Raw genomic sequence first — 25,907 nt, 5'->3', positions numbered from 1 at the left:
CTTTTATTGGGACATCAGACGAAGATACTAAAAAATAATGTTTGTTAAAGATAAAATATTTCCATGTACTGTCCTTATCGATTCCTTTTAAGTTTTTTTCTGTTAAGCTCCACCTGGTGGAAGTTTAATAAACTACATCTAGAAGGAGTCGTAAAGTTCTGTAGACACGTTTCGGTTTTAAGCGTCCTACCTCCTACTTAATATTGTATTTAATGGGCAAAAAGGAGGAAGTATTCTATAGTAAAAGTCCTCTGTCTGTAGTAATCTTGTAAATATTTTAATACATTTTGATTTATACACGCTTACAGGAGAACTTTGTACGTAAATTTCGTTTATTTGACATCTGGTAAAAAGCAATAAAAATAGAAATAAAAAAAACCAACAAAAAATAATAGATCAATTTTTGCTTTACAGGGTGTTTTATTTTCGTGCGTTTTACAAAGTTTACAGGGCGGTTATCACACCACATTGCTATTTTTTTATTAAACTAAAGATCCCTAAGGGGTAAGATTCCTATAATACAGGGGAATTTGAAACTGTGTCCCTTATGCCGGGTCCAGACTAAGGCGACAGAAAGTGAACACGATTTTGAGACAAAAACAAGACAAACCCGCGACAAAAATGGGAAATTCAGAGAAGAATGAAAATGAATCAAGACAAATTTGAGACAAACTATCTGTACACAGTGGCGGCTTGTGAGTATATAAGAAGGTGAGGCTATATGAGGTTAATATTCTTCTTATAGTGCCATACTCTATATAGAGTAGGGATCAGCAAGACAAGAAATCTTGTCTTGACAAGCATTTTCTTGTCTTGTCTTGAAATATTTTCAAGAATTAAAAAAAATCTTGTCTTGACCATTTTTTGATAGGTGATTTCTTGTCTTGATTCAAGATATCTTGAAATTTCTTGATATCTTGACAAAGGAAACCCCGTTTAAAATTCGTTTATTAAAGGGGAACCCCTGTTTAAAAGTCGCGGTGAGATTGGTTAATGTGATGTTTATGATTTATGCGTAAAATCGAGGGTTAGGCATCTAATTTTCAAAATTTTCAAAAACTTTGGGCTCATTATACTACAGTAGCCAAAATCAGCAGATTTACATAATTTTGTTAATTATTATTATTATTATCTAACCTATCTAACCTAACCTAAAACGAGTGATTGTGATGGTTTGTTGACCAGCAAATCTGAGCCATTCGTAATTGAATCTGGTTCAGAATACCTACCTACACCTCAGACACCTGGACGTAGAAGTTTAATTAGTAACTTTGACAGTGTAGTGACGGTGATAATACTACTACAGATAAAACAGTCAAAACAACAATGATAAAAGCTACTCTACTTCAGTGGCGTACATTAAAAATGTATTTTTTTTATTTTTAAAGTTTTACGTTAATTCAAAAGGCTGTATGCCACTGAAGTATACCCACTTTGTAAAGTAAATGAATATTTCTTTTTTTATTTTATATTTTCAAGAAATTTTAAGATTTTCTTGATTTCTTATCAAGCAAGTTGCTGGACGAATTTACGCTTACCCGATTTGCGTTCGTACTCGAGATTCATGCCGGCTATTCGGCTGGTCAGGCAGTACGCAGTTGCAGTTGTGCTTAGACGGGTCGGTCGTGACAGACTAGGAATACGACGCGAGGAGTGCCGAGTATTTATTATTTTCAATTTAAGTGTTTACCTTCACTTAAGGTAACATTTAATATAAAAATACTTAAATATTTATTATCTGAGTGTGTTTACAAGCCAAAACTAAAAATAAATAAATTCTCTAAACCCAAAAAAAAACTAAATTATTACTCTAAATAGATAAAAAAGTTATAACAAGTGTTCAAACAGACCACCTTCTTGTGCTAGACAGAAGTCTAGGCGGTCGTAAAATCCTCGTCTGACATTGGCTAACATATTAGGGCTAATAGTTTGGAAAGCCTCTCGTATTTTTACTTGAAGCTCATTTAGATTATTAGCCCTATTATGACCATACACTTTGGATTTTACATAACCTCACAAAAATAAATCATTGGGAGAAAGATTTGGTGATCTAGCGGGCCACAAAATAGTTCCATATCCACTAATTAAACGGTTGGGAAAAGTATTGTTCATATATTCTTGAACAATACGGGCATTGTGGGCAGGGCAACCACCTTAGCAATTTGATTACTTGAAAACGTGGGCTTTTGATCCGCGGTAGCGCAAATGAACACTTGCTTTAACTCCTGTTCTTCATTAATCAACACATCAGGCTTTTTGTGTTTTTGTGGGAGCACGCATCCCACTTTTTTTTTATCATACGGTACTAATGTCGTATATTAGCAGTACCAGTACTCCACAGTACTAACTTTGTCTGATTTCATTAGTTTCCTACTTTTGGCAACGCACGACATCCACACTGCGCCGACAATTTTACGTAAAATAAACCACAAAACAGAGACTCTTTAAACCAGGCTTTATACTTTACCGACTCGAGACGGGACATTCAAAAGTCTCCGAATTTGGAAACAAAACAAAAATGAGACCAAAATGTCGCAGAAATGTATTGGATTTGTCTCAAACTTTGTCGTAAAACATGAATGTTTCTGCGTCTTGTCGCTGTTTTGTCTGCTTGGTCTGGACCCCGTTTTAGATTTTTTAGGATGTAAATACTAAGTTGATATGTATTGTAGTATATTAAAAATTAATCTAATGTTTCAGGTTCAAAATATGTTCCTGAAATTATAGGTGATAATTACAAAGTCCACATGAAACTGACCATCAACTATTTAGCCCCTGAAGATTATGGCATTTACAAATGTATATCAAAAAACTCTTTGGGGGACATGGAAGGTTCTGTCAACGTGTACAGTAAGTATTTTTCTTTATTTTATTAAAGTATTCGAAAAAATACATATGTCACTTTCTAAATTAAATCACTAACAATCAAATTTAATTTACACTCACCACCGACACGCAAAACGGGCACTTGAAAATTTTCATGTATTTTAAAAAAATTTATTTTTTTAATTATTGTATAAATGAATTATATCTTTTACTAGAAGAACTTAAATTTCCAGATATCACTGCCTTAACTGAGCACTGATTAAATTTTGATGAGCCTGTGTTTGTTAAAAATTATACCACAGTGGCCAGATTATAGAACAAATTTTTCTCATGGAGGTACTATGATAATGTCTTTAAACAACGACTTTTCCGAGGTAACTAGGTACAATGATTTGTTATCTGAAAAAGTATTCGAATTTTTCATTGTCCACCATAATGCTTATGACCTTAACATTATTTGTATTTATACTGACTCTGACATGCAATTATTCTGTCATAATCTACTAAACTTGCTTGAGTCCCTGCCCTTAAAAAGCAAATTAATTTTGTGTGGTGATCTTAATATTGACTCTCTTAGTGTATGTGCTGCTCAGGAGTTTCTTCAGTCCATTTTTGATTCTTTTGGAATAGCCATGCATGTTGGTTCACCTACCAGAATATCCAAAGCCAGTTCTAGTATTATAGACTGTGTTGTGTTATCTTTTCATCCTTACTCCATCGCCTGTAACGTCTTTAGCTCGGGTCTCTCTGATCATGAAGCAGTTTTAACTGAATTTTCGATAAAGTCTAAAAGCAAAAATGCTCCTCGTAAATTATTCCGTATTTTTTCAGAAAAGAAGGCTCAAAAGTTCAGCCACTTATGTAAAACAACCAACTGGGATACTCGCTCTTATGATGTCGACACCGAATTTCCTATTTTCGTAAAAACATTAACCAGTCTAGCGTTCAAATCCTTTCCTCTTAGGCCTATCAAAAATAAGCATAATAAACCTTGGACCACTAAAGGTCTACGCATATCTTCTAAAAACATGCGTTCACTCTCTCACTTAAAATTCTCAGACAGTGTCTTCTTCCACAATTACGTAAAACTATACAGAAAAATTTATCATAAGACTATAAGAGCCTCTAAGGATCTTTATTATAATAGGAGAATAGTCAATTCTGGTAATGTTGCTAAAGAAACATGGTCTATTGTGAATGATTTGAGAAACAAAGCTTCTTCGTCTAGCAATATCTCTACCTCACCTGAGACCCTTGACGATTACTTTGTAAATGTAGCGAAAACTTAACTAACACTATATGTCCTTCTCATGATCCATTTTCATACATCTCTAATGATAATGTAAACTTACACAGTTTCTTTTTTTCGTCCGTAGTTTTAGAAGAGCTTCGAAGTACAATTAATACCATCAAAAATAAATCCTTATCTGGGACCGACGGGCTAACTTTAAAAATGTTTTCGAATCTGCCAGTAAGCACTCTGAATCACCTAACAACTTTAATAAACATGTCGTTTCAAAATGGTATTTTTCCAAAATGTCTTAAGATGGCAATAATCATTCCTCTGCATAAAGGAGGTCAACATGACAAACATGAAGCTTCTAACTATCGCCCAATTGCACTCCTTCCAACGCTATCTAAGATCATAGAAAGGTTGGTTAAAAGAAGGCTGGTATCTTTTCTGTTTAAGTACAAAATACTTACTGAATATCAATTTGGATTTCTAAGCAACAAGTCCACAAATGACGCTATGTTTTCCCTCCTTAATAAAGTTTACTCCAGCCTAAATAGCAATCATTCTACAGCAACTATTATCTGTGATTTTTTTAAGGCGTTCGATTGTGTAAGTCATAAGATCCTAATTAATAAACTGCAGCACTATGGGTTCAGGGGATCATCTCTCGAATGGTTTAAGTCGTATCTGAGCAACAGAAGTCAACTTGTAAGGGTGGATACCACGTTGTCTTCTAGCAAGCCAATAGAATGTGAAGAACAAGGCTCAGTACTAGGCCCTATTTTGTTTCTTCTTTTTATTAACGACATTGCTAACATAAACATCAGTGGCAAAATATGTCTTTTTGCGGACGACACTAGCTTCACTTGGAGCAACAAGAACGTCACGGCACTTCATAGGATTATATCAAATGACTTAATCACTATTAAATCTTGGTGCGACTCGAACCTCCTGAGTCTCAACATTTCTAAAACTAAAGCTTTGTCGTATAAAAACTCGCTGGAGCCTTTTGTACTTAACAACACCTCCATTGACGTCGTAAAATCTGTAAAATTCTTAGGGCTTGTTGTAGACAATTCTCTGAAATGGGATATACATATCGAAGCTTTGTCGAAAAAATTGAGCTCTGCCTGTTTTACATTAAGATCTGTTTCTAAGGAGCTTAACTTGTCAGAGTGGCTAGAACTGTTTATTATGCATTTTTTGAGTCGCACCTCAGGTATGCCCTTCCATTCTGGGGTACGTGTTGTGCGACTCAATTTGACCGCATTTTCAAGCTCCAGAAGAGAACTGTTCGATATTCACTGGGAATAAATCCTGAGACACAATCACCTATCATTTGAAATCAAATCCATAACATCATTTTCTTCATTTCGCAAAGCATTGAACTCTTATTTACTAGACAAGGCTTTCTACGCTGTAAATGAATTATATTTTGAAAATCGAATTTGATCTTGTAAACACTGGTCTAATGTTTGCTATTGCTATATTTACTAATGACATCGAAATAAATTTATTTAGAGGTCATTGATATTTACTATAAACTAACTAAATATTTTTGAATATTATTTTTATTTTTTTGTTCTTTTGTATTGTAAACATTTATAAATGTTTATTTTAAACAATAAGACCGACAATATTATTTGTATAATGTTTTGTATTATCTTTTGTTTGTTTGTTTGTGTACCTTGTTTGTTTACTTTGTTTGTTTAGTTTACCTTTGTCTACAAATTGAAAAATTTTTTGACAATAAAGGCATTTGTTTAAAGTTTGGTGTTTCTAGTGGACTGATTTTGATGATTTTAAACAATTTGTAGTTAAATTATTTTACTTTTTAGTAACCTCCTTCTGGAGGAATTTGAAAATAATTTTAGGATTTTGAAAATCATCGAGGTGCATCTTTTCTCGATAGTTTATTTTTTTGGTTCGTCTCAATAGGTTTGTTTTTATTTTTGGGAGATATTCGCTTTTGAAGAAGACACTAACAATTTTTCGTAATTTTTATATTAAAACCATGCCTTTGCTTTTAGTCCCCGTTAACAGACCTAGTAAGCGATCTATCTTAGCGTGCTATCTTTTTTAATCAGGATATAAAATTATAAGAAAGGGTTAAAAACATGCTCCCCAACTATTGTTAATTTCTCTATAGGTTATAGTTATTAACGTAATAAGGCCGATAAACAACAAATAACGGCCGGGCTGAAGTTTGTGATCCGAGGCGATAGCCGAGGATCATAAGCAGCCAAGGCCGTTATTTGTTATCGGCAAATGTTGCGTTTCTAGATTTTCGTCATACTGCAGATTTTTTAGAGCAATAAACACTACTATTTAATAACAAATTTTATTGAACAATAACACAAGTAAGGATAAAAAATACATAATGTCTTATACTAAAATTCATTTTTCATGATAATGAACATGGAAATTAAAAAGTGCACTTGTTTGTTCTTAGAAATCTGTAATCCTTCCCAGGGATTTACAGATTTTATAGAAGAAGATGATGCTACTGAAGAATGGCAAATATTTGTATCCACTAAAGACACATTATTTTTTGGAGCTATCATGAAAAAGTTGATTTGTTATTTTCATTCTTTTGAAACTGATTTTTCTATGTAAGTTTCTGCCACTGTTGAAGACTCCCATCCTCCTAGCTCCTTTAGCGATAGTAAATCACCACCATTTTCGGCGAGCATGGTTGCTGATGATCTACGAAATGAATGCCCTGTATAACGTTCTGGATTCTCCAAGTTCAAAAATTTTGCAATTTTCTGCGGTACGCTCCCCGATGGTATGTATACCGATTTGCTTAACACACTTGCCTTTCTTGTAACCAATGAAAATTTTGGATTGTCAAAGTTACGAGGACGCAGGTTGATGTATTTTTGTATAAACCATAGGCATCAAACGGAAGGCCCGTTTTTGGGATAAGAAATTTCCTATCTTTCTTATTTTTAGTATTTCTTAATGAGACAAGAATATTTTTCTCCGAATCTTCGAAATCATCAACTGTGAGTGACCAAAGCTCGCTGCGCCTACAAGCTCCAAGAATACCAAGCACCAATACAATTTTTCGAGAGTAACCAGGTGTAATCATCGGCATCCAGTAGAAAATTATTTATGTCATTCTCCGACAGAACTTTGGCTTTTTGGTGAATAACCTTCGTTTTTGCGCCTCAGAAACATGAACAGTTTACCAAATCTATGAACAAATATAATTTAGATGAGTATGATTAAATATCGAAGAATATAATGGCTTTTTACCTTGATATGTCGATGTTTTCATATACTCTCAACGCAAGCTTCAGCATGGATATCTTTGTCCACAGTGATGTAGGAGAATACATTTCAGACATTCTTTTAGCATAAGCCAGCAATACCGCTTCATTTACGCTGTTTATACTTCTATCCTGCCGCCACTTCAAAAAATTGTCATATTCCTGCTGATATCTCTCTCTGGTTATAGTCGGAAGTAAATTTTGAGTAGCCGCAGCCGCTTCCTCCTGTATTTCCAACGGAATTTCTCGCGACATCTCGCTATGGTCTATTTTCCCAATTTTTGAAAAGTCCAACTGACAATAAATAGTCATTGTTGCAGGTGACAGACGTTACGATTACCTTAGAAACTTAACGGCCGCCGGCCGTTATGATAACGTCCGGCGGACGTTATATGCATCTTTTCCATTCTGATTTTGCTTATGTTATAATAATATAACAATATAGTATGACGAAAAAATAATAAATATGCTTTTAAAACATTTTAACAATATGCATTTTTCTTATTTCAGAAATACCCCATCCTAACGTGGCAGTGTCAACCAAAATGAAAAGTAAGAATGACTTTTGCTTTGCATGACTTTTATAGTCTTTAAGTAATATTATTATAGGGTATGGGTAACTATTAAACTTTTTCTTTTCGTTCAGTTATTGTCTATAAATTTATACTAATTTTTGTTCTTTTGGATCCAGACCAAACTGACTATTAGGTACTTACCACCATATTCTCTAATTATCTTTTATATTTTTTTTTGGTTTAGTTTCTTTGACCTGGAATACTATATAATTTTTTCTTTTTATTCTTGGCCTTAGGTCGTTGGGGTTTTAAAAATGTTTCTAGATTTCGTTTATAGTTTTATTTTCATTGACAACGTTTCGACAGTTATGTCTTTTTCAAGTTTTGAACGTAGATTTCCATAGAATTGAAATTGTAAAAAAATGGACAATACACACATATTAAAACATTCTATTATTTTGTTTGTTTAAACACTCACATTCTAGTATAACAGCACGTGTTTTCTCGCAGATCGTTTGTATATCTATACAAGTTGATCAAGTCAAGTCTTGTATATGTATGTATTAGGGTGTCCGTTATTTACCAAGTTGATTATTTTTCTCACGACGCCCTCTAAATTTTTAGTTTATTGTCTAAAAAATAACAGACCATTGTAAACTCTTAATATTCACAATAAACCTTGCCCCAAAGACGATTCATTTCCCATTAATTACATAGGAATTTGCCATTTTTTGCAAATATTTTTCCCTCGATCTTGTTTTCTCGCAGCCATGAAAATCATATAATCTTCTACAGATTTGAACGCGCTACAAAAAAGGTCTCTTACAATTTTTCGATCTTCAAACGTTATTCACGGTTAAAGTTAACCACTCGGTAAATTCCTAATTTTTCAACTTTTTTGACAAAATTATGATTATTTTTGAAAAATGTAATCTATTATTTGAAAAAAAGCAATTTTGAATCATGAAAGACAATTGAATGCATGACAAGTAGTTAATTCTAATACTTATTATAGTATTGGCAGAAAATGGTTGAAGCTTTAAAAGTGAATAATGATGAAGAGTTCGATATTTCTAATGGCGCTGCATTTTTAATGAGTATGATTTTAAATGGTTTATAAATAAAAACCTTGATTATTTCATAAATTCAAATTCGTTACAATTTTTTACACGGTTTAATATTGATACATGTTTTCAGCAATTAGACAGTACGGAATGGTTAGAGGATCCTGGATACATGAGAGGCTTAGAAATTGTGAAAAATTTGAGAGTAGTTAATGATACTGCAGAAAGAGCTGTTAAATTGTCAGAAGAATACATTAATATTATATCTAGAAGTGAAAATGAAAAGCAATATGTGATTCAGACTGTAAGCGAGTATAAAAAGAAATATAAAAATCCAACTAAAGAATGTTTATTAAAATAAATCAGCTATACTTAAATGGTTTAAACTTCATTGGACTTGAAGATTTCTTAATTCCCAACCTTAACGCCATCAGAGTTGTATATTTTTACAGTAATAGATTAAATTTTTCAAAAATAATTATAATTTTGTCAAAAAAGTTGAAATATTTAGGAATTTACCGTGGTTAACTTTAACCATGAATCACTTTAGAAGTAGTAGGTTTATAGAAAAATTGTAGAGACCTTTTTTGTAGAGCGTTTAATTCTGTAGAAGACTATAGGATTGTCATGGCTGCGAGAGAACAAGATCGAGGGAAAAAAAATATTTGAAAAAAGTGGCAAATTCCTATGTAATTTAATGGAAAATTAATCGTCTTTGGGGCAAGGTTTATTGTGAATTTTAAGGGTATACAATGGTCTGTTATTTTTTTTTTAGACAATAAACTAAAAATTTAGAGGTCGTCATGAGAGAAATGATCAGCTTTGTTAATAACGGACACCTTATATATATATATATATATATATATATATATATATATATATATATATATATATATATATATATATATATATATATATATATATATATATATATATATAATAAACATACTGATACCTATTATTTAAATACAATTTTAATAATGGTACAGCAAACCGATCAAATCGATAATAGTTTAGCTTTGCACAGAGCAGATCGTGGTTTATTGTATCGAATGCCTTTGAAAAATCTAACAGTACAAGCACATTAGCCAAACTTTTATCCCAAGCATTTAAAATATCATTAGTAACAGTAGCCAGTGCCGTGGAAATTGAATATCTTAATCTAGTGCCGCATTGTGTATCTGAAATAATGTTATTTTATTGATTTTGACTCGTAAAATGGATTGATTTAATTTAAACTTAATTACTCTGGATTTAAACAAACAACAGCTTACAACGTATGTACACATTTTTAGAAACAAATATTATTGTAACAGAATAAAAGTCTTTTCGTGACAAAAAATTATCTGAAAATGAAAACAGAATTTTTATATTCCTTCCGGGCCAAATATATTTATATATTATATTTCTTTTCGAAAGAAAAATAAAAATAATCACATAGCAGGGACAAAAAAATAAAATGTTTTTCGTCAAAATGTTTTTCGACAGTGACACGTGGGGACACTCTTATTTTTTAAAAACATGGATCTAGATAAACCTAAATGTTTTTATAGAGAATAAGAGTCCAAAACTTTTTCCTTTATAAAAGGTCTGGGTTTTGCTTAAAACAATCTAACTTTGAAATTTGTATTTTTTCATCTGCCTTTGTTTATTAAAAAAATATTTTCAAATTAAATTTAAACGCAATGCCTAAAGCTGCTAAGAGAAAAAAGCATTTAAAGAATAAGACTATGGCACAATTTTTACTTTTTTTTTCAGTTTTCACTTTTTTATTCACATTTTTCTATTGATTTTAGTTTTAATTATATTCCTGTCCAGTTTTAACGTCCCTTTTACATTCGTAACAGTAAATTTGATATAAATTAATGAAATTAGGGAATAAATTTTCGAATCTGTAAACGAGCTCAGTTGTATTTTATGTTTTGGATGTAATCAATCGATTATGTTCGAAGTGAACCAAATTAAGTTGTCATACGCGAATGATACATGGATAATTATATCAGTTTAAGCCTATTTTTAATTATTGGCATTTAATGTTTATGCAATTTAAACTTTCAATATATTATTAATATATTACTAATTTTTAACACTTTATTTAATATAATTTTGTAATACGTACAAGTTTATTTTACATTACATTTACAAATACTTTTGTAACCTCATCACAACACTACGGCCTTTAATAGACTTAAATACTGCTTAATTATGTACCTTAAGAGAACATTAAATATATCTACCAGTCTTAATATTTTTTTTTAATATACAGGGTCTGGTAATAGTGCGTCGGACATCTATAGCTCCTAGAGCTTATAGTCCTTAGCTACACATTTCCCGGCGTGACTTAGATGTAAGATAACACACTAGTGTTGTGTCGATCTGCGGTGCGAGAGATGGGATGGTACTGGGTTCGATCCTCAGTTAGTACAGTCGCTTTATTTATTTAAATAAAATTATTTATTTATCTAAATAGAGCGACCAGCGAGCCGCCACCTCAAGGAAGGCAATAGCAAACCACCTTGAGTATATTTGCCTTGTACAGCCTCTCAAATAGTGTCGTTCGGATTCGGCGATAAACTGTAGGTCCCGTGTACTTGTGAAACACTGATAACACACATCACCAGCGAGACTACACACTCTACTAGCGAGACACATCACTGTATGCGAGAGGTAGTCGACGCTTTGTATGGTACGCTTTGACACTATAAGAAGAAGAATTTTGTTATTATTATTGTACTGATATTTTTCCGTATATGTTATTCTACGTAGTGTATGATGTTTCAATAGCTCTAGTTTCTTGAACGTTGGTACGTTTTAATAATTTCATTTTCGATAAATCTGTGTCTGTCAGATCCAAGAAGTTATGTCAATCGTTAATTTTTATTATTGTTTTTGTTTTTCTTAGTCTCTTTCGTTTTGTATTTGCACGCGTGAAATATTCGATATAACGACTAAATTTCATCTTCGCTTCAGCACCGATCAAACGATACGAATCTTTGTGTTTTTTCTTATTTCTCCCGTTTCCTGGTCTCCGTGTCCACTGAAGCGTTCGAGACTTCATAGAAGCCGACACCACGTTTAAGATTTTCTTCCGGGACTTCATTTTCCGGGAAATTCTTTCACTTCGCCACGTTTCGACTCGATATAAAATTTATTACCGTTGCGCTGAGAAGTAGAAAGAAAATGTACGGAGCGCGGACACTTTTCAAGGGAAAATACGGATATAGAAAGCGACTGATACGTTAGTTTTATTTACTCTAATGCTAAGTAAACACAAGATCGATAAAATGCTTGATTTGATGGTTGAAAGTTTTGATAGGATCACGTTATGACGTTTATAGTAAGAAAACCTTGAAATCGTATGATATTAAAATAAAGACAAATATTTAACAATATTTTCTATCAATATCTGTCTAGGTCTTTGAATAAAAAGATTAAGCAAGGAGTATAATGCTATCCATGATTTATACATGGTCGACGGAAAGAGGACTCTAGAGTGGGGATTCTTGACAGTTCTGTTTGACACATTTGAATTTGATTTGAAGTTTTGTGGATTTGTCAGTCTTTACTGAGCTTATTTTATGTTACGTTAATAGTTATTTTTTATACAAAACGATAAAATGGTATTTTATCGTCGACCGAAAAGATTAATTCACGAGCGATGAAATCGCGAGTGAATTAATTTTGGGAGACGATAATGCAATTTTATCGTCGTGTATAAAACAATATTTTTTTCCATAAGGAGTTACGTTTTAAAAAATATTCAGAAATTATTATTTTAAGGATTTTATTATGAGTAGAAAAAATATTGTACTGGGTTGGCTTTGGTTTCTATGTAATTTGACAAATAAATAAAGCTGTCTCTTTAGTTGCCAGTTTTGAGTCAATATTTTTTAATTTTCTTTCGTGTCGATTGCTGATTAAATTGGAGCCAGAAATGTCTCAAAACGAAATAAGTAAATTACCAACAGATATTCAGGCTGAGGCGACAAACGCTATATCCAAACTACATCCATTCAAATCCCGAATAAGTTATAAAAAGGAATACAAACATTTTCAAAAATGGAAGCACTTTAAAAACGTGCGAGAAGAAATAAAGTTTTTAACCTATCCTCGCTGTTAAAGTATCATTTAATCTACCCTTGCGGTTAAAGTATTATTTTATCTACTATTTTTGATAGATATAAGGCAATTTCGAGGGCAATTTTAATAGTTGCTATGGAAAAAATCATTTTTTTAATTTGCAAAGTAAAATAACTCGCTTTTTGAGAAATGGTAAAGAGAAAATGTGTTTCTTTTATCGAGATCTGCCAGTCCTGAAAAATTTTGCACTTATTTAAGACCCACCTTGTATATCAGTAATTTCTGTTGCAAAGTGTTCATGCTCTATGTATTTCCATTAAGCTCCTCAGTGCAATGGCAATACATTTTATATTGAGTCGAAACGTGGTAAACTGAGAGAATCTTACAGAAAATGAAGTCTTGGGTGAAAATCTTAAGCGACGCGACGTGACGCTCTCCATGACGACTTGTTCGCTTCGATGGCTACGGAGACCAGGAAGCGAGAAAGGAGAATGTACAAAGATTCCTTTCGTTTGATGGCGTTAAAGCGAAGATGACCTTTATTTGTTAGATCGATTTTTTTGAGCGTACAAATTCATAAAAAACAAAATTGGCCAATACAAAAACGATTCAATTAATCATTGATTTACATAACTTTTTTGGATGTGAAAAACATTTCATATTTTTTATACATACAAAATTTGAAGCATTTTTTTGCATTTACATAAATACTTTAAATATCGGTGATAACCCGTGTGAAACACGCCAAGCTTCTCACCACCGATCTAAGCATTTTATTGATAAAAAAATAAAAAATAAATAGTTAAAAATTAATATAATATATTATTAATAGTTAAAAATCTTTTAGAAGAAGAACGCCTATGGTTTATATCCCACCAGCTACCTACCCCCTCCCCGACAAAACCCTCTTCCATCTATCGGCACTTGTTCGCCATAAAAAATACACTTTACTACTTGCAGGTGCGGCTCACGATAAAACCGTGGACCTGACTTACGACGCAGAGACGGGCAGCACGAACGGAGCAGGTCAGAAAGGTATGAGGAATTTTTTAAAAATTTAATACCGGGAATTTTCCAGGAAAGTTTCGCTTAAGGCAGTCGCACACTCTCTAAAATAGTAGGGTTTTGCACGAAGGGTCACTAGAAAATTTAAACGGTAGTTTTATGGGCTCAAAAATGTTGTACATGGTGAGTCAACGATAGAATAAAGTCAATTATATCATAGGTTTAAAGGTTTGCAAAAAATGTTAAATATAAAAGGTATAGAGAAAGTTAAATAGTATGTATATTGTCAAATTATTATGGAGTATACATGGTGCTCCAAAAAACTGTGACGGATATAACATTTTTAAATTTTTAAGCATTTAAAAAAAACTGTATACAGGGTGGTTCAAGGGTGTATACAGGGTGGTCTGAACTGTATTCCGGAAACTTCGGCAGCATATTCTGTAGATTAAAATAAGTAAAATTCATTTTTATTCCGGTTTTTTCCATGTAATTTCTGAAATAACGTTAATATTTTAATGAAAATTAGTGTCTGGGAGTTTTTTGACATGAGAAACTTGATTTTGATGTCCATATGACTCCTACTTATAGAGGGCGTCACCTACATATTTTTAACTGGTTTGAAGTGTAATAACTTTTAGTCCGCACATGTATAAAACTGCTGTGTAAAAAAATATACATTTACGACGTTTCGATATTTGGAATCGAAATTATCAATATCTGTAATCATTGACATAAATTAAACATGTTGACTGAATAGTTATTAGACTGAAATCATAAATTTAAAATGTTTTTGTGCCAGAAGTTTAACAGAAACTGTTGTTTAATTTAAAAAAATAAAAAGTTCCCAAATTTATCATTTCAGTGAAATAAATATCTATCTCAACATGTTTATTTTTTTTGTCAATAATGACATGAATTGACTATTTTCATTCAAAATATCTTGAGAACGGTTGCTCGTAGCGATTTTTACAAAGAAACATTTTTTTCGCAAAAAATTACGGAAATGAATATTTTTTACGCAATAGTTTTATACACGTACGGACAAAAAGTTTTCAAAACAGTTAAAACACATGTAGGTGGTGCCCCCTACAAATAAGAGTCATATTAATATCAAAATCACATTTGCCATATCAAAAAACTCCCAGACACCAATTTTCATCCAAATATTGACCTTACTTCAGAAATTATTTCGAAAAAATCGAAATAAAAATGAAACTTCTGCACCCTGTATCTCAGAAACGTACATACATACATACATACCGCCATTACTCGCTGACGAGTATTTGACACGCATCAGAAGATGGTCACGCAAGGCGTTTTCTTTCATGAGCTTTCCTGTGACTGAAAAGCCCGATACGTGATGTTATTTGTCTACCGCACTCCAGACATTCAAAAATCTCATTGCTTTGTTGCCTCTTTACTTTTTGGTTGTCGCTCTTAACTGACTTTACAATTCTTCTCCATTCCGTTCTATTGTGAGCTTTCCCCACTCATTCTGTTTGTTAATTCCCTTTAAGTTTTCGTGAAAAATATCCTTGAACCTTTTGAGTTGTCCAGCCGGCCTCCTCTTACCGTCTACAAGCTCACCGTAAAGCAGAGATTTTGGTATGCAGTTTTCTTGCATTCTGCATACGTGACCAGCCCATCTTAAGCGGGACTTTGTAATCATGACTTCAATACTCTGGCAGTTAGCTTTTCAAGGATCGATACGTTTGAGGCATGATGGAACCATTTTATTCTTAAGAGTTGTCTAAGATGTCTGTGTTGCAACTTGTTTAATGCGTTCATGTGTCGACGGTACGGCACCCAGGTTTCGCTTCTATATAACATGGTGGGAATTATTTTCGCTCGGTACACCGCAAGTTTGGTTTTTGTGCTCAAGTCATGATTGTAGAAAACCCTGTCTTTTAATTTCCAGAATGCTCTTGAGGCGCTGCTAATCCTGTGCTGAATTTCAGAGTCGATATTGGCCTTTTCCGAAATCAAACTGCCGAGGTAATTGAATTCCGCTACATATTTCAACAGCTCATCTCCGATTTTTATAGCATTGTTGTGATCTTCCGGAAGGGGTACACATGGTTTTAGTTTTATCGATGTTCAGCTTAAGTCCCAAGGCCTCGTATGCCCATGTATATGTGTTCAACATTTCTTGCAATTGCTGTAACGTATTTGCAACTAGAGCACAGTCATCAGCGTATTGAAGTTCTGTGATGAATTTTGTACGTGTTTTCGCCCTGAGTCTTTTTATGTTGAACAGACCGCCGTCGTATCTGTATCTAATGCCCAAACCTCTCTCCTGCAGTTTGCTGTCCACTATAATGGAGAGCGCTGCCATGAATATATTGAATAGGAGAGGCGCTAAGACACATCCCTGCCTAACGCCTGTGTTTGTTAGGAAGGGGTCGCTTAGTGATCCATGATATGACACTCTTGATTTGTTGTTGTTATGGAGGCTTTTACACACTGTAAGAAATTTGATGGGTACTCCGAACTTTTTCATAATTGCCCAAAGTGCATCTCTGTTCACAGAGTCGAAGACTTTTGTTAGACCGATGAATGCAACGTAAAGTTTAGACTGCTGCTCTTTTACTCCTGTAGTTGCCGGATGGAGAATATGGAATCGACGGTACCGCGGTTGGTGCGAAAACCCGTTTGCGATTCTGGGAGGATTTTTTCTATATGTGGGTGCAGGCGGTTTGACATAATTTTTGTAAGAATTTTTCCTCCGATAGCCAGTAGTGAAATTCCTCTGTAGTTTTCGCAGTCTGATGCACTTCCTTTGTTCTTAAATATATTTACTATATTCGCGTTGCAAAAGTCCTGAGGTACCTATCCGCTTTCCCATATGATATCAAGGAGAGCCTTAAGATGACCAATAAGTTCTTTACTTGCACACTTATAGATTTCCGCCGGAATCGTGTCACAGCCAGCTGATTTGTTGTTTTTAAGCTGTTTTATAGATGCCATTATTTTCTGTTCTGTTATTGGAGTATCTAATACATCGAGGCTGTTATACTGAGGTGTTGTGTTTAGTGCTTCTATTGTATATTATTGGGGTTGTTTTCTTGGTTAAGGATATGCCTGTAATGCTCTTTCCAGAGGTTTCTGATTTGCTCTTCCTCTTTTAGAAGTTCGCCAAGTGTGCCATGATTGGGCATCTTGCCTTTTTAGTTAGACCGTACACTTCTTTTACAGCCTTTAAGAATTTACGATAGTTGTGATGCGTGGCATACTCCTGAATCTGACTAGCTTTTTGCGACCATCAGTTATCCTTTAGTTGGCGCAGGTTTCTTCGGAGCGTGTTGTTGGCTGCCTTAAAGTTGTCTGCTAGTCTCGGATTTTGTGGATTTACAGTGACGGCTTGATGTGCTCTATGCTTCTGTTCCAACAAAGCCTGTATATGCGGTTGATTTTCGTTAAACCAGTCTGGTTGTTTCTTTTTGTTGGATTTTCCCAGTACTGCTTTGCTGGTTTTGTGAATCGCATCTCTTAGTTGTGTCCAGCCATGTTCAGCATCCACGATTGAGATTGAAGTTATCGGTGGAAGTGATTCTTTGATGGCTTCCCGGAGAGCGTCGGCGGTATCGTTGTTCTCTATACCCCGTACGTTCAATCTGGTCATGTAGCTTTGCTTTTTACAGTGTGGATGTTTTGGTTTTAACTGGATTTTCATTTTTGAGATTAAAAGTCGGTGGTCAGTGCCATATTCGGCATCTCCTTCGAACGATTACGTGGTCCAATTGGTGCCAATGGCCTGATCTCGGATGTTTCCAGGTACCTTTAAATTTGTCATTCAGCATGAACCACGTATTAGTGATGCAAGGATTATACTCTGTGCATGTTGTTAATAAGCGTTCACCATTACTATTTACGTTTCCTATTCCATGTTTTCCAAATACGTCAGGCCATACTTCCTGTTGTTTGCCGACACGGGCATTAAAGTCACCTAGCAAAATGATTCGTTCGTGCTTTGGAATTTGTTGGAGTATATTTTGAAGAGCTTGGTAAAATTTATCCTTAACCTCAATTTTAGCGTCTAGGGTAGGAGCGTAGGCACTTATGATGTTAACGTAAGTATTGTCTGATATGGGGTACCTTAGGGTCATAAGACGTTCGGAGACACCAATAGGTACCTCTGTTAATTTGGTGGCGATTTCGTTTTTGATTGCAATGCCTACGCCATGAATTCTCCTGTGTGTTGCCGGGTGACCCTTCCAAAAGAAGGTGTAATGCTCCTCATTGAGACTACCTTCATCCGCAAAGCGGGTTTCTCTAAGAGCGGCAACATCTATATTTATTCGGTGGAGTTTCTGTGAGACCAGTGCTGTTCTTCTCTCTGGTCGATTGGAGTTTGTCCTGTCCAGTAGAGTGCGGACGCTCCACGCCGCAAACGTGACACATTGACAATGTCCGATGATACGCTCGAGTAGGCACCCCCTCCCGGAGAGCCGATCGAGGGGGTATTTTACCTCCGGACGATGATTTTGTCCTACTCGAATGTTCCATCTTTGATGAGTGTAAGCTGCGTAAAAAGGTTAAACTGTGACGGTTACGCTGCCGCACAGTTTGGCTGCAACTGTAGCACGGGATGGCTATGGCACAGTGAGGACTGCGACGATAGTTCCCTTGTGCTACGTTCTCGGCCGGCTAGGAGTAGTTTACTACTCCTTTTCCCCAGAAAGGTGGTAGATCTGAGGGTTTTATAATGATATACCGCCTATATTCGGTCGTCAGAGCCTAGTTTGTTTAAACAGGGTGCACCACGTGAAGGTGAGGTTGACTTTTGGGTAAGCTAGGCTATATGTATCGCTTCAATACCCCTTGTACCCCAGAAATACCCCTTGCTCTCAGAAATGAAGCATTTTAGGACATACATTTATAGAAACTTTTTTACAGATGTTTATCTACAGAATATACTGCCGAAGTTTTCGGAATACAATTCAGGCTACCCTGTATTACAATTGAGGGTTGGAACGTTTGGTGTTATAAAAGGAAAATAAAACACTACAACATAACTTGACATTTACCCGAGAGCAAGAGAGTACATTGTCAATTTTAATTTAAATAAGAGTAAAATTCCATGTAGTCAATGTATTGCCTTATTTATGATGACAAAACCATTGTTTTGTTAACATAAAAGTGTTCAAATATGTAATCAACCTCTATAGATATCTCCTTTTAGTGGATTTTTTTCTTACTTTTATATATAAGCTTTTGTTGTTTGTAGGAAAGCCTGGGAAATCCGGAAAAACGATCAGTTCGGGCGCCAGCGACACTAATCATTTCCACGCCATTGAACGTGGGAAGTTTATTGGGCTAATGTTCCTAACCTCCATCTTCGCCCGTGTCATATGGTTCCAGTAATGTAGAAAGACGAAAAAAGATTTTTTTAGAAAATATATCCCATCTTGAAGACAAAGGAGAGCATTTTCAATGAGAACAATATCACAAAGTTATTTTGTGTATTAAATTACTGAATTTAGATGTGACAATATTAAAATATTGTCAGATTATTTCAACATACAACAGTGAACTTGTTTTAGCAATACTCGGTCAGGACGAATTGTCAAGCTTTAATTATACAACATTTTTACTAATCTGTATTTTTTCTGTCACAATGCTTAACTAAATATGTTGCAATTAATTTAGTTAATACAAATACTTCAATTGTTGAAATATATATTTGTAGATTCTCTTTCTGTAATATAAGGTTGTTGAGTTTAATTTTTTACACTATCAACAATATTTAAAAATTAACAATACAATGATATAAAAATAAAAGAAGATCTCTTAAATATATAAAAAATATTTATTATTAAAATGTTATCAGTACTAATATATACTGACAGGCATGAAAAACGAGCACCTTAAAATTTTGATGTATTTTAAAGTTTAATTTATTTATTCTAATGGGCCGATTTTAATGATTTTTAAGCAATTTGGAGCTAAATTATTTGACTTTTTAGTATCTATTTCTAAATTAAAAATGAAAGTTGCCATTTGTCAATTATACGAGGAAACAAAAGTTGATATTTTGATGAAAGTTTGCAACATCCTGTGGAGTACGTTAACAAAGCAAGGAATCTAAAAATGACTCTATCATATAGGTGTATCTTTTCTCAATAGTTTATTTTTTGACTACTTCATAAGATCGTTCCGCCATCCGCCCTGATCTCTGCAGTCTGGTTCCAGTATAACTGGGTGGCATACTGATGGTTCTAAGATTCTCGGCAAGTTTTTGGTGCGACAAACAGTCAAAGGCCTTTTTATAATCTATAAAGCAGGCATATATATCGACGTTCATGTCATGTGATAATTTAGCTACAAATTGATAAAAATTATCAAAATCGGCCCACTAGAGCAAATTATATTAGACTTTAAAATACATCAAAATTTTAGGGTGCCCGTAGTTCGTGCCGGTGGGTGTATATAGTAAGTAAACATATTTGTGATATGCATCGTTCATATTTATATACCTTATTTATTATTTCATTTCTTTTAAGCCAATATATACAAAACGGTTAAATAAAACACTTGTTTAGAGTAGGCTTACAGACCACAATTTTGTTGGTTATGTTCTAGGATTGTTACTAAACTTACTGATTGTGACAGTGACAGTCAATTGTAACCTATTCTAAATTTTATTATACCATTTAATCACAATATAAGTAAAAATTATTTTGTTTTACAAAATGTAAACTAAAAGTTAAATTCTGTTTTAATAAATATCAAAACTTAAATACAATATTAATCCGTTCTATATAACTACGATAAAAATTCTACATTGAATGTCAAGAAAATATTGACATTTATGTCCAAAACATAACGAAACTCTCTATTCGTGCTGTACATAAACTTCGACTAAATTTAATCTAACAATATTCGTGAACTTAATAGATAATATCCTTGGTGTTATTCATACAACATGCTGTGTATGTGTTAGGAAGTTATGCTGCAACGTTTCTTGCATAATTAATGTAAATATATTAAATCTGAAGCTCTAACTAGCGTAAAGATGTAGTGAAATTATGTATATTTTGTTGTACAAACACAATATTACAATGTTGGAACGTTCCCTTTGAGATGATAAATTGTTTTTTATTTATTTATATTATTTATTTTTACAGGGGACATTGTGTTTCAATGAATATTATTGCTATTGTTATTACATTTTAAGTATAGGAAATTAGTATTTAATACTATACAGGGTCTCTCAAAAAAATCCTTTATGGATATTTCGCCACTGCACTGCAAGAAAATACTGCTAGTCAGAAGTTACGTTTGCAGTTATACAAATTTGCCTAACAAAGAAAAAAATGCTTAACGTTGCGGAACGATTATTATTATTTAAAATATTTAAATTCAACTATTCGAGGACACTTTACTTTTTTAAAACAGATACGTCTACAAGAAACCGTTGACGTTCTGTTAAAATGACATTATATATCAAGCTAAACTTCAAAATTAACAATTACTACCTGATAACAATTACTTAATAAGGGAAAACCAAAAAGCCCCAAAGTTTCTCTATGATTATTTTTAAATTTTACGTATGTTATGTTTATTTAAGTTATGTTCTTTAAAATCAAAGAAGCGATTGCCATACATTACTAACTTCTACAGATGCATGAGCAATACATTTATTTCTATTAAATTGAATTAAAAAAACCTCTTATATTTTTCTTTTAGAGGCTATCGCTTCTTTCATTATAGTTTTGGCATTATTAAAATTTATTCTGTACCCTGTCTGTGTCCCATGAATGTTGACAAATCTTAGATTTGTGAAAATCTCTCTTTCTTATATAATCTTTATGTTCTTTATTTCTAACATTTAAAGGTCTAGATGTTCCACCAATGTAAAATTTATCACATTCACATGGTATTTGGTATATTACATTTTTTGTTTGTTGTTCTGTATTCATTGGTTTAGTATGTGATAAAATGGATCTAAGTGTATTTTGTATTTTGAAAGATGTTCGTATATTATTATGTTCTTATCTTTATAAGCATTTTTTTCTTTGTTAGGCAAATTTGTATAACTGTAAACATAACTTCTGACAAGCAGTATTTTCTTGCAGTGCAGTGGCGAAATACCCATAAAGAATTTTTTGGAGAGATGAATCCACCACATATGCATAGACATTTTTTTACTCTACAGAGTGTCGCCTCTCATACGACGCGGATGCCCTAAGAAGAACGGTAGTTTATATAGAATCGAAATTTAGGAGCATATGTAGATTAATTGAAAGAATTTTATGAAATTATATAGAATTCAAGAGGTTGTCCCTCAAAAAAGTTAAATATTAAATAGTTTTTTTTGTAATGGATATACATTAATTGACTTTTGGATTTTAGAAAAAAAATAAGGGTGAGTTTCATTAAAGAAGCATATGCCAAAAATGTATGGATTTTGAGATATTTCACATGTTGTGAAAATGAAAAATAAAATTTAAATTTTAACAATAGCTATTATACCTAAAGTGTAATCTACCCTGTATATCCTGATATTTGCTTACAATAACTATTGTTTCTTAAACCAAATTAAAGTTTGACCCGAAAAGTTATACAGGGAAAGGCAAAATTAATGTGAACATTGGCACTTTTCAAAGAAAGTTACTTCTTTATATTAAATGGAATACCTAGTACATTATTCCAGTATTCGATGCAGAATTCATATATCTTCAAAACATTGTTAAGGTTGCCAACCCCTCATACAAGGATTTTCCTGGATGATTTCATTTAATATGTTTTTGCGTCATTAGACCTATAACATTTGATAAAATCTAGGTGTGTGTGATATACCTTTAGTTAATTTAACAAAAATTAAAGGATGTAGATTTAGGATAATAATTAAAAGGATGTATTATTTACAGGGTGTCCCCTCCCTGTAAAACTATAATTTACGAAATGCTTTAAATTAACCTACATATGCTCACCAAATTTTATTTCAATAAAAACTGTCGTTCTCCTTGGGGCCTTCGTGTCGTATAAAAGGCGTCACCCTGTATGTGTTTCAGGACCTCTGTTTCATTAAAATACCTCATTTACAAGCAAAATCTTAAAGGTTTGAATTTTTCAACACAGCAAATATATTTAACACTGATACGAAGTTGAACTAAACTAAAACTTCAGCTAAAAGTAAAGTTGAGTTATATACAATAATATGTGTATCATGATTTGATATGTTATGTTTTATTCAAATCAAAATTTAGTGATTTTTATTGCTTTCTAAAAACAATATCAAAAATAAACAAATAATCAAAAAAATGTAATTGTAAAATATTTTGATATTGACTGTTACGTAAACTAAATATAATTTAATCAATCAAAAGCTAATTTATTTATAAGATAAATACATATTTATAATTTTGCTAAAATATATATTGTTCAATATTATAAGTTATAATAATAAGTTGTTATAATGTTATAAGGTACTATAATAAAAAAAGTATATATTATTTTTTAGAATTGTGAAACAAAATACTTCTCCATACTTAATTTTTTGATACATTACTAAAATTTATTGTTATATTTTAATATTGTAATAACTGAAATATATTATGCATCTAAGTTTGTATCTACTACATGTATATGTAACTATTATCCTTATAATTCTTGTAAATATTGAGCTATTTTTGTATAAATATAGACTCCACAATATTATAAATATAATATCTAATGTATGTATAGGGCAATATTTAAATGTATTGTATTTATAAAAGTCTTATACAGTCTATCTACGTCTTTGTAAATAAACAAAATTAAAAATTACTGTTGATAATTTGTTTATACTGAATCTTGATTTGTTTCCCCTATTTTTTGTTGTTACTAAAAAGTTTTTCAGTAGTTTTTAAATCAGCAAGTTTTCACACGTTTCCTAGCGCATCCGGCATATTTTTAAAATCTTTTAATACAGCTGTGCTGTATTAGGTAGTATTAATTATATAATTGCTTTAATTTTTAATAGTTATTTTTACAAAACAACACTTAAGTTGTCAACTTACAATTTTGTCAATGCCAAATTATAGTTCCTAAACTTTAGATTTTTACCTAATTTAAACAAGTTTTAAATTACAAAAAATGGATATTAGGCAAACTAACGGTAGGTACTATAACAAAGTAGCGTAGAGAGCACAACAAATTGCATTCAGAGGTTGAAAAGTTAAGATATGGTGACATTTACCTGGTTTTGCATTGTTGCTTGTTGTAGGTTTTTTAAAATTATATAAAAAGGCTTGTCCAAAGTTGTTCCAATTTAACATGTGCATTCGGCATACGCAGATCCTTAATAAAACATAAATAAAAAAAACATAAATAAAAGAATTTTGTCTATTGTTTTTATATAATTTTGATTAGTTGTCTAAGAAGCATCCTAACAAAAACAAGGCCAGGATCATTAAAACAAGAGAAAGAGTGCATCTACCAGGTACCTTGTGATTGCGGTGAGTCGTATATTGGAGAGACTAAACGTCGTCTAAATATATGACTTAGCAAACAATAAAAAAAATGTTCAAAAAGGTAAAACAATGAAGTCAGATATTGCAAATCATGTTTGATCACAACAACATAATATAAAGCGGTCGGAAGCTCGGGTTGTACAGTGCTTTCATTTTAATTTGTCACACTTTTAAAAGGCTGTAAAACATTTACTTTTTGAGTTAAAAGGTCGAGAGAAAAAGAAATTGTAGTGTTTTTTGTTAAGTTCTATGCTGTTTAGTCAAAAATTGTAAAAACTGTCGAATTTCAAAATTATTGACACAACTTCCTTGTTTTTAAAATGGTACACCCTATACCTGCATCATTAAATATTTAAAAAGACTTTTTTTTCTGATTACGAAAATATTCCACACTTGCCCCCTTTTTTTCCTTTTGTGTTTTAATAAATTTATTGCTCCTAGATTTGAATAATTTACTAAAATGTTTTGAGTTTACAAACCAGAAAATTTTCTGTATCATAATAGAACTATAAAGACCATGACAATTCTTTGAAACAAAACAATAAACGCGGATATCTTGATGTTGAAAAATTATAATTTTAATCATATTTATACGAATTTGCGCTAAACTAACGAAAAGAAAGGGCAAGTGTGGCATATTTTCGTAATCAGAAAAAGTATTTTTAAATATTTAATGATATAAAAGGTGTATCATTAAAAAAAGTAAGTTCTGTCAATAATTTTGGCATTTGACAGTTTATACAATTTTTGACTCAACGGCATAAAACTTAACGACAAACACCACAATTTCTTTTTTTACTCGACTCAAAAAATAAATATTTTACAGCCTTTTAAAAGTGGGATAAATTAAAATGAAAGCTCGGTACATAAGTAAGAAGCCTCATTAGAAAAAGCGTAAATTAAAAGAAGTCATTTTTATAACAAACAATAATAACATCTTTAGCAATCCTAGGACGGAAATGTCTACGATATGGCATCTGCTTATAAAACTTACCTATGCAGGTATTCTAAGCGAACAGCCTCAAGGTTGACTGCACCCAACTTGCTCACGAGTGAATATCTGACTGTGGTATAATCGTATTGTGACAAATCTTTTCGGATTAATCACTTGTCTATGGGTAGCGTGACTATTTTATAATTATAAAAAACAATTAAGCTGGGCGGAAGGTAAACTTGGATTAAAAGTACACCGACTCTTTGGAGCGTATGTTTAATGCTTTGTCTTGATGATGTTAGTTACACAAATCTACTATAACTTACCTTAATTGCGGCCCGACCTCTGTCTGTAAATCTGTAGCTCATTTCTCGAGACTTTTCTGGACTGCTCTGGAGTTATTCTGCCCGTTCATAGGGATCTTATTTATATACTTTTAAAACACTATTGGTTCTTTTAACTCCAGAAATAAAACTGCCGAGTTTTCAGCAAACATTTAAATTTAATATTAAAG

At 32.7% G+C, this 25,907-nt stretch overlaps 1 protein-coding gene across 1 annotated transcript; it reads left to right on the top strand.

The window, feature by feature from the left end:
• Positions 1-2,700: 2,700 nt before the first annotated feature.
• LOC115886022 (neurotrimin-like) lies at positions 2,701-19,912 on the top strand (the record flags this gene model as incomplete). Its single annotated transcript, XM_030905053.1, is given in 4 exon segments — positions 2,701-2,850; positions 7,846-7,887; positions 13,955-14,029; positions 19,230-19,912. Coding segments are annotated over 4 exon segments (404 nt in total), but the record flags the coding sequence as incomplete, so codon positions are not given.
• Between the last annotated feature and the right edge of the window lie 5,995 nt (positions 19,913-25,907).

Source organism: Sitophilus oryzae, unplaced genomic scaffold (assembly GCF_002938485.1).
Source record: "Sitophilus oryzae breed Bouriz unplaced genomic scaffold, Soryzae_2.0 scaffold_466_pilon_pilon, whole genome shotgun sequence".
Taxonomy (NCBI): domain Eukaryota; kingdom Metazoa; phylum Arthropoda; class Insecta; order Coleoptera; family Curculionidae; genus Sitophilus; species Sitophilus oryzae.
The sequence above is the reverse complement of the archived record's forward strand: the minus strand, read 5'-3'. Positions and strand labels throughout refer to the sequence as shown.